General features: G+C 42.1%; 1 protein-coding gene across 1 annotated transcript; it reads right to left on the bottom strand.

Moving 5' to 3' along the window:
• Positions 1-1,900: 1,900 nt before the first annotated feature.
• prox3 (prospero homeobox 3) lies at positions 1,901-15,766 on the bottom strand. The gene is made up of 7 exons (XM_083937410.1): positions 15,477-15,766; positions 13,163-13,250; positions 10,139-11,982; positions 9,939-10,040; positions 8,621-8,733; positions 8,060-8,165; positions 1,901-4,320 (listed from the first exon to the last, which is right to left on the bottom strand). Exons 3-7 carry the CDS (start codon positions 11,978-11,980, stop codon positions 4,147-4,149), a joined length of 2,337 nt encoding a protein of 778 aa, XP_083793536.1. The 5' UTR covers positions 11,981-11,982; positions 13,163-13,250; positions 15,477-15,766; the 3' UTR covers positions 1,901-4,146.
• Positions 15,767-18,945: the final 3,179 nt, after the last annotated feature.

Below are 18,945 nucleotides of genomic sequence, written 5' to 3'. Positions count from 1 at the left end.
TATAAACGTATGCAACATATGTAGCACAAATATATTTGCTGCCTTTCTGATTCATTCTTGTTACACACTTTAGTCAGGGGCCTGGGCCACCCCTGAAATCTGATTGGCCATCCCAAGTATACAACGCCAGTCAGAGACTTGTGGGCTCCTCTTAAAGGAGGCTGTAACAGGGTCTATAGCTAGTTAGGGTGCATATATTGGTATCATAAGAAACTAAATGATCTAAGGAATCCATCATCCATATCAACCACGTCATGCTTGTCAGTAAGGGGGCTAAATAACCCTCCAAAGTAAGGCTAAATGTTATCGAGGGAAAAACTGACAGGGCCATTTTCAAAGGGCTCCCTTGACCTCTGACCTCAGAAAATCTGAATGAAACGGGTTCTTTATGTACCCACAAGTCTCCCCTTTACAGATATGCCACTTTATGATAATCCAGGCAGTTTCTGGCAAAAAAAACATGACGTTTTTCTCATGCAGAACAAATGTGTTACTTTGTCCTATTCTAAAATGGTGTATTAGAATATTTCTGCCTACCAGGGTCCATAAACAGTGATGAATGTCATGAATGGAGTTTGACTCGACAGCTGGGACTCCTGTGGATTCATTGAGCCCAACTGTATTCCTGTGTGACGACGTTAGTTTCCATAGTAGCTATTTAATTGTAGTGAAAGCATTTTTAAAACTGTATAAATTGAGCTGTTGTGACCTCGAAGATAATCACAGACTCATGAAACTTTACAACCACAAACTAGACCTAGTGTTTTTACCAAATATCAGCAGCAAGAACTTGGATTGGTTAGAAATGGCTGAAATCTGACCTGGTTAATTATCAAATAACGATAAGGACAATCCAAAAATCCGTGCACTGATTGTATCTCCCAAAAATAGGGAATATTTTCATTTGTATGGGCGGCTGTGGCTTGGTGGCAGAGTGGGTCGTCCTCTGTTCGAGAGATTGGTGGTTCGATCCCCATCTCCCCCCAGTCCACATGTCGAAGTGTCCTTGGGCAAGACACTGAACCCTGAATTGCTCCCCGTGCTGCGCATGGGTGTGTAAATGTGGTGTGAATGGTTAGATCAGATCAGATTAGATGGTATGTAGATGTCCACTGCCATCAGTGTGAATGTCTGTGTGAATGGGTGATTGTGACAGACACTGTGAAGCGCCTTGAGTAGTCAGATGACTAGAAAGGCGCTATATAAGTACAAGTCCATTTACCATTCTATGTCTCATGTGACCAATGTCTTCCTTCAAAATGTAAACTAACTGGACCATGAAGCTTGGATTATCCAGGTCCACTGTGACAATGCCCATTGTCCAGCTTATTAGTAAAAAAAAATTAAAAAAAACAGGAGCTTTTTCGGACTTCTGTGGTTTGAATACATTGCTAGCATACCAGAGAAACTGTGTGTCTGTGTGTGTGTGTGTTAATGTGTGTGTGTGATGCAGTCTCAGGTGGCTAGACTCAGTCCCGGGCTGAGCCTCTTACAAAGCCATCATCCAAGTATTAGCGTCAAAGAGAATGTGTGTATGTGAATGTGTTTTAGTGTGGTAGTGTTGTTAGATTAAAGGCTTAAAGTATGACGGTATTAGTGTTGGCAACCAGGACCTGAGGACCAAAGAGAGAGAGAGTGTGTGTGTGTGTGTGTGTGTGTGTGTGTGTGTGTGTGTGTGTGTATGTGTGTAAATACAGACATCACAACACAAGCCTTGTATCACTTTAATTCACTGAGTTTAAACACCAAAATTCACCAAATTCTGAACGAGGCACAGCTCTAAAGATTACAATATGTACAATATAAAAGAGAGACCAATAAAAGTAATGAGTGAAAGAAATTACAATACAAATGTAATGCAAATATAGGAAACATGCACTTTAAAACACGTCACACATAGTTTACATTATGGGCTTGACCAACATTTTAATGAACAGAAATACAAGTTTCTTCTGGAAAAAAGAGTCATGATATACAATATAAAGTTTACATTTCCGCAATACCTTTGGGAAACAAATGTCGATATATACTAACTGTGCAACCGGCCTATTTAGTTTAGCATCACATTGAAGGAATACAAAAACAGAAGTGGATATTTCAACAATAAGAGTACATCGAGGAAACAACAAAACATTAATTTTACTATTTTAAATGCAATATATTGTCCCTCTTGGTGGAATTTTACAGTTGGATTACATTGTGCCATCATGTGCAAAAGCTATATAATAATTAAATATTGAACAAAGAGATGGATATACAAGCAAAATAAATCCACAGACTGAAACCCCTGCCCTGATACTACTCCCGAAAACAAGGGCAACTTCATGTTTAAAATCTTACATTTATTCAAACACTTCCAATATATTATGTTACATCAATTATGATTGGTCCTCATGTTTTCTTTAAAGATTTCCAAGTCTGACTTTTCTAGTGGATACAAAAACAATTTTTAAATGAATGAAACGATGAAAAATATCTTCAACTAAAATGTAAAAGTGTGGGGCACACTGAACAAAAGAGGTACTTCTGCCACTGCGGAGAAGCCCACACACTAGGCAACAGTCAGAGCTCATTTCTAGCAAACAATCAGATTTGATGCTTTGACACGTCTCTAATGACAAACTGTGAACACCTCTGAGGGAGAGCAGCAATGAAATGTTTGGGTGTGATAGTTGGGTTGGGTGTGCAAAATTGCTAATGAGCAATATTACTGCTTTTTCTTAACAAAATATCAGAAAGCTGGATTTTTAAGCTACTGACAGTGAAAGTGATGATGAGGAATACGGGGCACCTAATCTGACAAACTTGGTATGGGCTCAGGTTGTGGACTCTTTGTCTGGAAGTACCTGAAACATGAATTTGTGCAGTGTGCATGCTTGGTAAACAGATGTCAGCGGTACATTTCATCGCTGAGGGGATGCACAGGATGGCCTTTTTATGTGCAATGTGTAATCATTGACGAGGAACTGCCAGGGAATGCATAAACAACATTCAAGTGAATGAACATTACAGGTTGATTGTTCAAGCAGCTAAATGACCCATATTTACGTTTGTTGTTGGGCAGCGACCTCCGGTGGCCATAATATTTATCGCGGGAGCAAACAAGGAAGTCAGGTCACGTAGTATAAGAAGACCGTGTCTGGATGGTAACGTTAGAGTTGTGAAAACTCGACCCAAGACCGGCTTCACAACGACCTAACCATAACCATTCCAGGTCGATGCCTATCTTCAACCATCTTACATGACCTCTGCAAATCTTGGGTTACCATCAAGACAACCTTATAAGACCCGAACTCCACATCGATGTAGCTAAAGGTTGGTCGATGGGTTAATCAAAACAAAGGCCTTTCACCCAAGACACTAGAGTCCTGTGTGAAACCAACATTTCTAACCCTAACCAAGTGTTTATGTCGCCTAAAACTAACCAAATATTTCTGTTGTCTAAACGTGAATAGTTCCATTTCACAGCGTTAAATAAATGGTCATGTGATAGACTGGGCCACATAATTCAAACCGCCACTGTTTGGCCTTTCACAGCGTTAAATAGAACGACCTTAGAGGTTGTTTTTGGAGTCATTGGTAATTGCCCTATTTTGTCATGTAGGTATAGGGATGTGTTGGAATGAACGATGTGTAGCCAGGGCATGACTCTCACACACATAGCAAGTTTGAATAATGACAATATTAAAACCAGTCAATCAGTCTATTCCTGCTCTGTGGCTCTGTGGTTTTATCAAACCTGTGTAGCAGCACTGTGTATTCACAAGTCAGCTGACTAGAGAAGAATGTTTTCAAAGAGCATTCCTGTTCTGTCCATTTTAATTCGACGGTATGGTCGCGTTCCTTGAAAAGTGCAGTCACAAGACTCTTATCACGGCACTGAGGGTGGCAGTCTACTGTTCACCCAGTGTGTGCCTGTCCATATGTCAAACAAAATACCGTTATCCTCCAAAATAATCTTTTTTTTTCAATTTACAATTGAATTATGAATGAACCAAATAGTAGAATTGAATGATTTCATCATACCAGTCATGACGGTGTGGACTTGTACAGTTTATGAATGCTTTATAAAATGCCCTTCTCTCAGTGAGTTTGTGTTTCATGCATACATTTGTATACATGGGCCAGATGAAAGTGGTTCGATCGTCAGCCAACAGGACACCCAGGCAGTCTAAAGGGATCTGGTACAGGACTGTCAAGCTTACAGATAATTTTATATATTCCTTTCTTCCAGCAGGGGTCGCTGTCTCTCCCAGTCCAAATGGCCGAGTAAAACTCCCTCAGAGCCACTTCTGATACCTCGATAAACCTCTCTGGGACCTGCAGACAGAATGTGAATGTTAAAAGATACAATACTTCAATGTTTACAGAGTAAGGGCTTTAAAATACTGGACACACCTGGGAATGAGTGATAAGTTCAGTATTGAGATTTACAGGGCAGTAGGCCTACATTTTTTGTTTTTACCTCAATAGGAAGCAGATGACATTGCATGTTATCAAGGATGTTCAGAATTTTAGTCTTATTGCTATAAAAGCCCTTACACACCTACAGTACCCCCACACAAGTGCTTTCACTTGTTTTGCCTGATTGGATCTCTCTGGGAGTGTAGACCATAGCCTGTTTCGAGTGGGATTAGTTTTACTTGGGCACATTGGGTAAGGTAATTTTACCTCAGGACGTCTGTAATATAAATGGCCATTTCGCACAGGATTATGAAATAGCTGTATTCTACCAGGAGTGGGAGGGGTTACTCACCTCCCTTTTGCCATGTGCATGCTAAGTAGCTTTGTGATAGCCTATCCCAAAATTAAGTAAACACGAAACTAAAGGACAAAATCGATTATCCAACAAAAGTGATAAGAGTGTTTTTTCAAGCGCCTCTATGCTAAAAAGAACCCAACAGAAACCACATATTCAGAGGATATAATTGGAATATCTACATACAGAGGGTTGTATTGGGACAGGGCTAGTATTACCTGAGGTATTTTTTACGGACCGTTTTACAGAAGGTAAAAATCGCCTTCATTTTTACTAACATTCTCTGGAATAATTACTGACATTTTCCCTTTGAATGGGACTAAAACCCTTACCCAACGTCCCCATATCTGAATAGGCCTTTTGCTTTAGAATAGAATAGAATAGAAAATACTTTATTGATCCCAAGCTGGGAAAGTTATTGATATTTTCCCAGATCCTTCTGTTTACAGCAGGCAAGATACAATCAGTGCATGGAGTTTGGTGACCATAACAGGATTTAGTTTGATGCCTCATATTGTAGCAAGAAAAGCACAGGTGTGAAAAATAACACCAATGATGTCTCTGTTTCATTCAGCATCACAGTAAGCCATGTCTGTGAGAAAACATTCCTAATACCTGGGCGTGTACTGTTAATGGAGTGTGGGCATATTAAGGCTATTAATTACCCCTGTGCTCATCCTGCTGTATGACAGGTCAAAAATATCTGCAGCATAGCTGCCAGTTCCAACCTTAGTAGAGGTATAATCAGCCATTGAACTCAGAAAACCTGTGTGTATGAGCATGACCTCTAACAGCTGCACTTTTCTCTCTCAGAATGAGCGGGGTACTGTTCCTAACACTACATAGCCTTGACTTTGTGAAATATATCAAGATGTGGTTAAGGCCAAAGACAAAGCACTTCTATTACATTCCGAATTTTTTTATATGACTGGAAACTTCTCAGAAAAAGGCCGGTTAGCTCAGTTGGTTAGAGCGTGGTGCTAATAACGCCAAGGTCGCGGGTTCGATCCCCGTACGGGCCACTGTACTTTTTCAGATGCATCAATAGGAATGTAATGAACGTAGCAGAAGAATAAACGAACAGTGACTTGTAAAACCTGTGAATGTTCTCATTTGTCTGTCATCATTATCCCTAATGAAATTAAAGTTGAAAGCAACAGGACTTGGTTGTTTATCCAAGAAGACATCTCACCTCACGTCCAAGAGGATTCATCAGTTCATGTACTCATATGACCAGGCTGGGACTGGTCCAACTATCATGGTATTTAACCTCTAGTGGGGGTGTGAACAAGGCCGCCCTGGCATATAAGGGCACACTCACACTGTCCTTTCGTACCGTGCCCAAACAGGTTTTACGGGGTAAAGCCTAGTTCGTTTGACCAGTGTGAGTGCAAACGCTCCGCGCCTAGCTGCAGCCAGCTTGCCGTCCACGGCTTGTTTGAGAGAGGTGGGCTTTTGTAAAGCTCGTCTGCACATGTACAAGCAGGAGGCCTACGGCGGCTCTGACGTCATTTTATGTGCGCCTGTTCGGACATAGAAAAAAAAAAGACAGACCATGCGCGGACATTTAACAACAACAATGGCCCTCCTCTCTCAAACGGGCCGTGGATGGCTAGCTGGCTGCAGCTAGGTGCGGAGCGGTTGCACTCACACTGGTCAAACGCACTAGGCTTTACCTGCAAAACCTGTTTTGGCCCGGTATGGAAGGACAGTGTGAGTGCGCCCTGAAACACCCCCCCATCACCAATTTACAATGCTGCCCTTCCAAGGAGATTCAACAATCTAACCTCAAAGAACAACTAAATAACTGGATCTCCACACCAGACCTTTGGACCAGTCCCAGCCTGGTCAGATGCATAAATGAACTGATGAAGCTTCTTGGATGAGAGGTGAATAATCCTCCAAGACAAACAACCAAGTCCAGTTGCTTTTGACTTAAATTTCATTGGGGGTTACAGTAAGCTGTTACAGGTGGTTTCTTGAGTCATGTCTCTCTTAAACGTGACTGCTCCATTATAGATTTTTTTTTTTGTAAAACCCCTTGAATATAACTTCACCTGTGTTTGACTTAAGCTGATCAACTGATGTTGTCATAAATGGGCAAATCATGCACACTTTTAACTGTTATTAACAGTTATTATTTTACTACATACCTATTTCCTCCAAGTTATGACATATTGAGAGGGTTGATACTAGCTATGGAGGGCTTATCTAGCTAAGCCAAGTTCTCTGGAACAACACTATTTCCCAAATTATCATTCAGTATGAACCATATATCGTGACTGATGATTAGTGAACAATTAAAAATATAATAATTGGATAATAATTCCCCATATACTCAACCTCCAGTTTAGAGCCTGATGAGAGCCTCAGTTCAAGTTGAAGTCCCATTAACTGGAAAGACTGTCCATGTTGATCGTCTATGTTAGGAAATACTCTACCTATTTCCAACTTATGCAAACATGGCCGGTTAGCTCAGTTGGTTAGAGCGTGGTGCTAATAACGCCAAGGTCGCGGGTTCGATCCCCGTACTGGCCACAGAAGTTTTTGGTTGCATGTTCTCTAATGCAAATAACCTGGCACTTCTTCATATAGAACTAACCTGTTGCAGGCAAACACGAGCTTAACATATCAAAAATTTACAACAGAACCTGAAGACGCATAGACCAACTGTCAAATAAAAATCCAATTCCAACCCTACCATTTGGATATAATGTAGCGCCTCCATCTTGTCATGTATTTATTTATTTTTGCTCTTCTGTAAACTCTATTGACACACAGTCACCTCTCTAACACAGTCTGTCCCCTATACGTTACCCTCTTAAATACACACACACACACACACACACACACACACACACACACACACACACACACACACACACACACACACACACACACACACACACACAAACACACACAAACACACACACACACACACAGGCCGCAAAGTGAAAACTGAAATGCTACTGAAATGCTATTTCACATGGTGAAAAAATAACTGCGCTACTGTATATCTGACAGACCACAAATCAAGTTTGAGATGAACATCCTGTTTGTATTATTCTAAACATCATGCAACACTGACAACGTGATATAAAAATGTAACCTTGGGGTTCTTTTGTGTTTACGGAAAAATCATTAGACAAACTGCCATTAAAGGAAACTTTAATTAAGCTAATCATACTCAAGGTCCTATAAAAAAAAAAAACATGCTTTCACTACACTGACAGCTACAAGGTATGAAAAGAAGCCACCCAAGGGCTTTAAACATGCTGCATATAGACACACTCCCCTTACCTGGTAGACGTTACTTTTATTGTAGTGCATGTTCAGTATGCGGTAAAGCTCTGTATCACGACCAACTCGCAGCTGACTCTCTCTGCCCAGACGAGATGCACCATCCCTGGATCACACGGACAGACTCATTTAAATGTAATCATTATGAAATCCATGCATACAACACCGATATTCATTTCTAATATTTTTTATTCAACATGTATAAGTAGTGGTGGTGGTGTTACTTAATCATTCGTTCTGAGGTTGTATGCACAATACATGCACGGTGGAAAATTTTGACCAATAAAAATATTAATGGACATTACGTACACACTTAGGTTGTCAAACACTGTTGCTTCACACTGTTGCATAAAACTTGAAAGCATGGAGCATGACACAACAAAGTTTTGTCCTTTTGCTAATTCTCTAAAACTCTAATTATTTACAACATTTACAGCAGCATCTGATTCATCAATGAGACAGTGTCAGCTTATGTAAAAAATATGTGCCAACATACTAGTTCCTAAAAAACCCAGTCAAACAATGGAAGTTATGCATGAACCAGTGCCAACTCAAACCAACCGGGTGAGAGCCTCGCGGACAGCCTGTCGTGCAAAGCGCTCCATCTGGATGTAGAAGAACTCTCTGAAGTTACTGAACCATTTAATCATCTGGGAGGTCACACAGCGGTTAAACTAGACAGTGGACAGGAGAACAGCAGGACAGTGAGGCAGGACACGAAGTGAGCAGGTGAGGACAGCAAGTGCGGCGTGCTTATGATGGTTTCATTTAGAATTAATGATTCTATTAAAAGATGACTTCAAAGCAGCTTCAAAGAGAGCTTTAGTCAGTAGCTCAGATTCAGAATGGAAAGTGGTTACACTCGCATATTAATATCATAATAATGTTTTGGGACAATACTGTTTTCTTTGACTGTGAAGGATTGCATGGATTGTAATTGGCTAAAAACTAAAGCACCTTTAGCATTGTCTTTTTACCACATGGTTTCACAATGAGAGAAACAGATATTCAGACTTAAATAACAGTATAAAGGCCACATTTTTATTATGATTTTTATTATTAAAGTCAATGTACTGTTGTGGTTGTCATTTGTCGCTTTTTCGTTGTTCATTATTGGTTTTCAAGTACAGTTCAATATAAAATATCCTCCCTCGATATATTTTTTTAATCAAAATTCTTTAATGACAAAATTTAAGTGATCCTGATAAAAAAAACACAGCTTGCATGATCTCCGGTTTATAGCTCAGCCAGTTCAGGTTGACTAAAATTCTGCCTCGATTTCACTTATTGAGATTGTTAGTACTGATTATAGAGGTATTGTCCATCTAAGCAAATATAATAATGTCAAAGTCTAATATTATGATGATTACAGACTGAATGGCCGTCTTACATCACATGAATCCTAACTGGTTAGCTCAGTTGTGTAGAGTACGGTGCACATTAAGGTTGCAGGTTTGATCACTCATAGTCAGCAACTCATAGTCTAATCATAATCACACAGACAATAGGTTGTGTAGGCCGTCACCACTGAATCACAACCTTTACCTTGAAACACATTTTTTTCAAACTGTCACTTGCTACTTTATATTCTCACTTAAATATTGTACGTTTTACTTCACTTCACATAACTAGAGTTACTTGTTACATTGCAGACCAATAATTTGCAGTAAATGAAACCACTCAACAGTATAGGACATTGACTGTTCAACTGTAAAATAAGTATATTTCTGTCATAATTCTTTAATGACCAAATATAAGTCCGCTCCAATTCTATATAATATAAATCCGCTCCAATTTCATTTCAACGTTAATGTAAAAACAGGAATATTGGCTGATAATATAAAAGTCCAGTAATGACACTGTAATGGGGTACACATACCTTGACATCAGGGAAGTAGGTCTTGAGTGTGTTGGAGCTGGGATAGCGTGCGTAGAAGAACATGAGCTTGGCTTTCTTCAGATGGCAGGGAGACAAGCCCTCCTGGGTGTATACATGAGGCCAGTTAAGGAGATACATGTGACACACACTCATGAACAAAAACACACCCCTCCTTCATTCCTCCCCCCTTGCTGACAAAAGGATATTCCCCCAGCAGTCAGGTAGAGCTCTCCACCGTCCATCCCTCCTCCTCCTCTCATCCCTCCGTCTCCCCTCATCCCTCTTTCTCTCCCTCCGTGAGCGTGGCGTGCAAGGGAGGGGTCCAGGTGACCAAGCAAGGGGAGTGGTGGGAAAGACGGGTGGGACGAGGGGTGAGACGAGAACTCCAAGAAGGGGTCGGAGTTCAAATAGTCCTTGCGGGACGGGGGGAGGTGGGAGAGCTGGGGATGGTGAAGGGAGCGAGAGAAGAGCTGCTGCATGGAGTAGTGGAGAAGGGGCAGAGGGAGAGGGGGAGGGGGAGGAGGGGGAGGAGGAGGCACGGGGAAGGAAGAGGAGGAAGAAGAAGAGGAGGAAGAGGATGGGTGGAAGGAGAGGTCCTTAGGTTGTGAAGCTGGGGGCAGGAGGGGAGGATGAGAAAGAGGAGGAGGGCGAGGAAGAGAAGGGGGGTGAAGGGAGAGGTTCGGATGAGAGGGATTCAGGTGAGTAGAGAGTGGTGGGCCGAGGAGAGGGTGGGCTTTTCGTATGTCAGGTGACCTTTGAAGAGCCAATGGCATTGTCAGATCTGACGGTTCAGTGCAATGTCCAGGAGGCAGGGCGCTCACGTTGCTTCTTTTTTGGAGCTGCTTCTCTCTTTCGCCATCCTGCCTTGCCGTCTTTTCCTCCTTACCTCTAAATTTTTCCTCCCCTCTTCCTCTCGTTAAAAGTCCCATCCACAGTCCCCCCTCTCTCCCTTCATCGTTTCCCGCATCAGAGGGGAGGAAAGAGATGGCCGCAGGAGGAGAGGAGGGAGTGACATCCGTCATCTCGGTGTAAAGGCGGAGAACTCGGTCTATGACTCGAGCCACGGCGCTGCCCAACTCCACCTTCAGCGCCTGAGCAAACTTCTGCCCTCCCTCCTCGCTCTCGTCCTCTATCCCTCCGTGCCAATCTCCTCTTACCAGCCCTCCACAATCCAACCACAACCCCGCTCCCTCTATCACACCTTCCAAGTGCAACCCTCCTCCTCTCCCCATCTCTGTCCTCCCTTCTCTGTCTTTTTGCCTCTCTTCCCGCTGTTTGTGGAAGCTGTCAAAAGGGGAAACAGAAAGAAGGGAGAAAGTTTCCTTTTCCATCTCTCCTCCATCAATGTCCTCTTCATCATACATCCCTTCTGCATTGTCCTCCTCCGCCATCATCCCAGCATCTCCATCTCCTCCTCTATTTCTACACCTCTTTTTCTTCTCCTCCTCTGCCATGTGCTTTTCCCCAAAAGCCCTCCATACTTTTTCCTGCAGGGCCTGCAGTCTCTCTCTTGCCTCCTCCAGCTGCTCTTTCAGCTCCTCCCTCTCTCTTCTCTTCCCCTCCCTCCCTCCCTCGCGCCTCCTGCCTCCCTCGTCTGCCTCTCCATCTCTTGGTCGACTCTCGAGTTTCATCCTCTTTACTTTTAAGACGTCCTGACTCCACTCGGGTGCAAGAGCGGCATCACTGTGCCTCTTCTTAACCCCCAGTAAGCTGCCTTCTCCCTCCATCACTCCTTCCTCACCCCCTTCCATCCCTTGCTCCACCTGTCCATCCCTCTCTCCTCTGTCTTCCTCCAAATTTCTGTCTTCCAGGTGTCTGTGCGTGCTTAGGTTTGTGTTGAGTTGCCCTCCAATCCTCCTGGGGGCTCCACCTGGCTGGAGGAGGTGATGGATGAGGGGGAAGCCAGGGGGTCTAAAGGCAGGAGGAGGGCGACCTGCACTGGGCAGAGGATGAACTCCAGAGAAATCCGTAGAGCTGTGTGTGGGAGCAAATGTGTGTATCTGGGGAGCAGAGTCATCGAAAAGATCTGTGGGGGAATCCATCACTGGAGAGAAAGAAACAGAGAAGGGAAGAGAAAAATAGAATTAATGTTTTTGCTGATGTTTTTGTTGTCGAAGGGTGTTGGGTCAGAGACAAAGGGGGATTTTAGCGGCAAAAGCAAGGATTTACCAATATATTGATTGATCTGGGTTCATTCGGGTTCCTATTGCTACAAAACAAACCACTGTGAAGGTGACACTTTGCTCTGGGTTATTATGATAGGCTTTTCATATTATTTCAGATTTTTTTTTACAAACCAATCTATTCATTGAAAAGATAAAATCCAATTAAACTAGAATTTAGATAATCATTAGTTGCAAAAAAAAAGATGAAATGACCTCCACCTCAACCAACAGTAAAACCCTTCTTATATATTAATGCAAGAGAAATAATAATCTAATGATATAATTTAATACTCTCATGCTGTGGTCACACCACTTGCGTTTGCACAAATTGCATGAAATATTGTGAAATATAAATGCTCAAACTTGTGCGAGTTACATAACGCCAGGGAAAGCTGTATCCTTGGGTGCTCACACTCACATTCCTGCTGGAACATATCCGTTTATGTACTGTTTGGTTTAGAAAGTGCTGCTATACTCATACATATATTCTCATTACATTCAGTCTCTGGCTGACTGTACCATACAGAGGCGAGAGTGGATCGGATATGGGGAGACCCAGAAATGCTGACCAATCAGAGCAGACTGGGCTTGTGGAACTTAAAGAGACAGGCGCTAAAACAGAACATGACAGACAGACAGAGAACACGTGCAGCAGCCACGGGCAGTATGAAGAAAACAAGGTGTTTTTTGAACACTAAAGCACGTAAACATGTTCTAGTAGAAACACAAAATACTAATATGGAGCTAAAAGTTAGCATAACAGGTTACTTTTAATACTTTAAGTACGGTTTCCCGATTATACTTGCATACTTTTCTACAAGTAACATTTTCAATACAGTGTCTTTTACTTGTGGTGTGGTTTTAGTAGGCCTACTTTTACTTCAGTAAAGGATATGAATACTTCCTCCACCATTGCTCTTTTGTGAGTGAACAGACCATGACACCTAAGTGCACTACCATCACAGAAATTCTGCCAAATAATGTTTCTGAATTGCATCCCTGACTTGTGAACATGTTGAGATTTGAATAGATTTAGATCACGATGTGACTTCTGCTTACCTGGACAGCAAAACAGGTCACTGGCCAATTACAGGACACAGCCACTTCCGCTTCTTACAACAATGAGCTGCAATGTCCTCGCATAGAGCTGCAAAATATAAACATTGTGACAGTTTTGAGTAAGTTAAGTAGATGAATTTGGTCCAAACGGTTATTCAAAAGGTTCATATTCCCCTCCGTGGCTTTCTAACATGTCACAGGAGGAAACAGCACACTGCAGAACTGACCAAAAGCATAGAAAAAGGGTGTCAATGTAGGTCAACAGACTGGGGGCCAGGCTACTGCTGATGTTGCAGTAGGTTAACATCTGGCTCATGATCTTTGTCACATATCACCCAACTCTCTTCAAACTATATTTCCTGTTTCTCTCAACTGTGCGGTGTCTAAGAAAGCACAAACGTCATAAAAATGTGTGACAAAATGGAGGGTGATAACTGTGTTTGGATGTGAATCTTGTCGTAGAGCACAATAGCAAAACAGTGCTAAAATATTACTGAGCATTTTTGCTGGCAAACGTTTTTATCGCTGGATAATGTGCGTAATTAAAATACTTGTACTTGCATGGCCTCCCTACAATAGCTGGAAAAGCTTGTAAAACAGAATAGCGGGACGCTGGGTATGAATAACAGTACATCGCACTTTTTAATCAAGATCAAAAACACACATCCCCATTTCTTTTTTTCAGTATGTAAACCTCCTCTCCGTCCGATGCACCTTTTTCCTCCCTCCCTCCTCTCTCATCCTCTCTTCCTCCCCTTTCTCTGTTATCAGTGCAGGCAGCTTGTTAGGCACTGTTTGATCAGAGTGTTTACCGTCAAACAAACACACACACGCACGCACACACACATGCACACACACACACACGCACACATGCGCGCATGCACACACACACACACACACACACACACACACACACAAAAGAAAAAGAGGCTTGAGAGAGGGCTGACAATGGTCAATGGTCCTTGGGGAGTGAAATAGAGTGAGAGTAGCATGTATCTATGTGTCTATTGTGTGCATATGTGAGAGTGTGTGTGAACAGCAGTCCTACTTAGCATTGATAACACCCCTAATCCACTTCAGATGGATACACTACCGCTCACCGAACAGAAAGATGGATGGATGATAAATGGACAGATGTAAGGACAGACTAAAAGAGGTGTAGTAGGTAGATAAAATGTGAAACAGTATTAGAAATGTAAAGCTGATTGATCTACTGTTTTTCTGAGGTTAGAATTCAAAATGATAATAGATAGATAGACAGATAGATAGACAGATATATATAGAGAAAGATAGATGGATAGACAGATAGATAGATAGATAGACCCAGGCATAGGTCCCCCGGTGCAACATGAAGAGAATAATCCTACTATAAATAGCTAAATATCAATTATTCAAATGCCCTGTCCTCTCTACTATAATACAGCCCAGATGGCAAACCAGCCAATGCGCTTATATCAGGGACAGATTAGCTTTTCAAAGCCAGCGGAAAGCTGCACAAAATATGAACACTGAGCAATGAAAATGAAAGCTATTAAACACTAGATTAGACTTAAGAATGGTACTCCCGTACTGCTGTAGCTGTAACTGGAAAAAGTGACAAGAGAGGAACTCACACTGAATAAAGCACACACTGGTATGATAATAGTGTATATATAATTTAATATAATGATAATCTGTGTCTGTGTTGGTTGTTTTCTTTTACATAGGACAACCTTTTATTCCTCTATGGCTCAAAAATATTATGCTAGTAAGTGCACTTATTGAAAATTTGTGTTCATAGAATATGCATTATGGAGGCGATATTATTTTGATGAGTTGTTTTTGTTTTGATTTGCCTGGGCTAATTATACTTAAACATGTTATTTATCAATAACTTTGTTTAAATGTTTGTAATTATTGTTTTCATATGTTGCCTTTATAATCTATCTATCTATATATCTATCTATCTATCTATCTATCTATCTATCTATCTATCTATCTATCTATCTATCTATCTATCTATCTATCCATCTACCGGTGGACATGACGCTACTTTGAATATTTCATATAATGTTTGAAGCTTACGTTTGAAGCCTCCGCGTGGTAACATCTGCCGGTTCTGCCACGCGAGAGGAATCCGCTTTGGCCATTCTGACGCACGAGCTGTCAGTTAGTGTGTGCGCGCGCGCCCGTGCTGTGTCCTGTGACTAATTGGCAGCGGTGGACTAATGTCGCAGTATGAAAGAGAAAATATACACACAGGCAGGCCAGGAAAGCAAACCCTCGTAGCTTATTCAAAGTGGAATATTGTGTGAAGTTTAAAACATGAACTCACTCTTAGTCACAGAGAAGGGCTCCAGCGGTGTCTGTTCCCCGAAGCTCTCCCCTCCGGTTCCTGCGTGCTCTGCCTCGGTCTACTGTCTTCAGCTGGCACCGGGCGGGCCTCGGACATCGGTGCGGGCAGAAAAAAAAAACTAGACAGCAGCGAGTTTCCGGCTATTTCTTGTTCCCCTCTGCTCTTAATTTGTCCTTTGTTCCGTAACTCTCTCAGTTTCTACTCTCACTCACCGGCAGCCTCCTCTTTTCTCTAGTTGTTGCACTGTGCAGGTTTTTCCCCTCTGTCGCCAATCCATCTATCTCTGCCTGGCATCATCCTCGCGCGCTGCTCCCGGTGTGGAGTGGCGCGCGGTGGGCGGGCGGGCAGGCTCGAGAGCTGGCCACTTGACGGTCCGGTCCCTCCCATGTTGGCATGACCCCCAGTACGGACGGACGGACGGACACACACACACACACACACACACACACACACACACACACACACACACACACACCTATGCTGGTTTAAATAGAAGTATTGTTATCATGCAGTTAACTTTTTTTGTGCTAAATCACGATAGCAACAGTTTGTTGCAGAAGGCTACATGTTCACTAGGCACCCCCACAAACAGGACAGGCTATATTATAAGGCTGTCTTAATCAAGACTGAGCCTTTCTAAAGACCATACAATGTCTGTAATGCTGAATTGCAAAAGTGGAGGCACAGATTCTTACCCCTGCAGTTATAGGCTAAATGTTGCATTTGCCAGTCAGGTAATTGATTAACAGTTTTATCTCCTCACAGGAATTTTCACTGAGCACAGAAACCAACACAGAAGCAACGAGTCATCTTCACAGTTTGTTACAATTTCACCTCTTTAAGTCTTAACTCAGTAAAAACTGGCCCACATATCCAGAATCAATGTATACTAATAGCTCAAATATAATAGAATACTGATCTAATCTGATTCCAAAAAAGCGAAAACAAAAAAGTAGCTTAATACTTTAAGCTAAAAACAAAAGAAAACACACCTCACATGACATGACCTAAAATATAGTCTGTATAAAGACTATAAAGACTTCAGTATAACCAGAATGTTGAGTCAACCTCTTAAAGAGTACATTAGGGACATTGCATTGCCAGATCATTATCATTCCTTATCATTCTGGAAAAGGCAAGGCAATTTGTATACGGCTGCTAAGACGTGATGTAACACCCTTTCAAAATACTATTTCTGGGTCCAAGCCTGTCAAAGCCGCAGAAGTGCCGTGTTCCCCGTTGTTTGAACAGATCTCTAAATTGTCATTTTACCCCCTTTCTTATGGATGAAAAAGATGTCTAACTGACATTGTATTTCTTTAAACCAATCACCGTCTCAGCGTGCCCTTAGATAGTGGACGAGGGCTGGATTCTCACTTTTCTTCTTCTAGCCCTGGGTTAAGAGTCCGTAGGAACACATCACTAATGCTAATAGTCTATTGCGTCATTGACTTTGCCCTGTTAGTCCTAGATTTAGCCCAATTTCAGAGATCTCTGGACTGCAAACCTTAGGCTAAAGTCAGGGTTAGAACACTTGGTATGTGCCACGATTGTGCCCGTGTGAATGCTATTTTAGCCCCATTATTGTGAGAGTAAATGGACCCTATTTTCAGGGAAACTACCCTGTTTGTCATCGCATCAGGAGCACCATAACATTTTTAGTGAAGCCTCATTTGAATTTCCCACAATCATTTATTTTATCCTTGTTGCTTTTATCCTGGAAATTAGTTTCCAGGAAACATTAACGTAGATGCTTGACCTTGAGCAGCACTTTGTTACCTGTTGCTGGAAATGATGCACATCTAAAGCCCCCAGACTGTTCACAGCATGTTCTCACCAGAAGGCCACGGCCAGTTTCCATTCTTAACTTTGTTCAGATCCTCTTATTATCGCTTTTTGACAATCATTTATTTTTTCCATCCATCAAATGTATCATCTGAGTGACCTTCTCCTTCCAAATTCATTCACCCCACTTTCTTTCTGTCTCTTCTCGCTTCTGTCTTTCTCTACTTTTGATTAAAAATTGGTTAGGCACTGACTGAAAGGTCGCAGTTGTTATGGAAACGAGGCTGGTAACAAAAGCCGGACACACGAGTACAGAGGGGGGGAAAGGGGGGAGAGACGGAGAGAAAAAGAGGGAGATGTGTCTGAATAAACATAACATGCAGAGAGGAGGAGAGGGTAGGAAAGAGAGAAAGTGAGAGGTCTGAATAAATAAAAACATATTCAGAGGGAGGAGAGTGAGAGACAGCCAGGTCATGGAATGATGGTTCCGTCTGCAATAATAAACAACAAAAGATAATACCGGGTATTTGTCATTCTAGGAAGGCGGACCAGCCACAAAGGTGTGTGTGTGTGTGTGTGTGTGTGTGTGTGTGTGTGTGTGTGTGTGTGTGTGTGTGTGTGTGTGTGTGTGTGTGTGTGTGTGTGTGTGTGTATTGAACAGACAGAGTGGCAGAGTGGGAGAATGCAATTGATAGATAATACATGGATCTGTTGCACAAGTAAGAGAATACTAAAAAGCACAAATTGCTCACGGAAAAAGCCTAAAATTGTGTGTGTGTGAGTGCGGGAACGTCATCTCTCTGAGGGCTCATATTATGTTAACCACTTAGACCAACATGAAACACTCTCTCACTCATACACACACTTCAGTACCTTCAGCATGAAGGTGCCAGCCATATAAATAGGACATCCCAGAGTGAGAGATATAAAGAGAAAGGGACTGACAGAAAGAAAGAGAGAGAGAGAGAGAGAGAAGGGAGGTTTTAAATTCAAGGGGGCGACAGAAAGGGGATGAGAAAAAGGATAGGGGGAAAGAGTAGAGTGAAATACTGAGAGAAATAGTGAGGGCAAGAACAGGAGGGGGTGAGGACAGATAGATATGAAAGGATCAATAGATGGCATAAAGTGTATGTTCATTGATTTACTTACAGGGGGAGAGTGATGGGGAGAGAAAGAGGGAATGAGTGGGGGGGGGGGTAGAGAATACAATACAATACTAGAAAGTGAGGGATTATGTGAGGTATAGAGACCTAATTAAAGCTGCATTAATCAATATATTTATATTAAGAATGGGTCAAAGGATTTCGTGTAATGTGAAAGGGTCGCTCAAAGTGACATATACGCACAGGAGGATTATCACCATTTCTGTAGTTCCCCTCAGCTCTGGATGCGTAAATACGCTTGCTAATACATTAGCCATAACAGCTTTACAAGGTGATAATATGTCAGTGATGTGTTATATCTCTTTTTGTTGGTCCCGCAATGCCATCCTAGTATAGTGTATGAAGCTCCAAAAACATTGGATCCTACATTTCCCATAAAACAGCCCAATAACCAACCGGTCCTCACTCCCAAGTCGTGAAATACGGCAGCCTGGTCAGAGTGTCTGATACTGACAAAAAAGGCACCCATTAGCATCTGTATGAGACGTACTTTGACCGTG

The sequence above is a fragment of the Echiichthys vipera genome (assembly GCF_963691815.1).
Source record: "Echiichthys vipera genome assembly, chromosome: 22".
NCBI lineage: Eukaryota > Metazoa > Chordata > Actinopteri > Perciformes > Trachinidae > Echiichthys > Echiichthys vipera.
This window is presented reverse-complemented; position numbering and strand designations above follow the sequence as displayed.

Excerpts from the sequence above, each read along its gene's own strand:
- prox3 (XM_083937410.1), bottom strand. The coding sequence starts at position 11,980 with ATGGATTCCCCCACAGATCTTTTCGATGACTCTGCTCCCCAGATACAC. Across the intron at positions 8,166-8,620 it reads GTCCGCGAGGCTCTCACCCG|GGATGGTGCATCTCGTCTGG; the intron begins GTTGGTTTGAGT and ends CGTGTGATCCAG. Across the intron at positions 4,321-8,059 it reads ATAAAAGTAACGTCTACCAG|GTCCCAGAGAGGTTTATCGA; the intron begins GTAAGGGGAGTG and ends TTCTGTCTGCAG.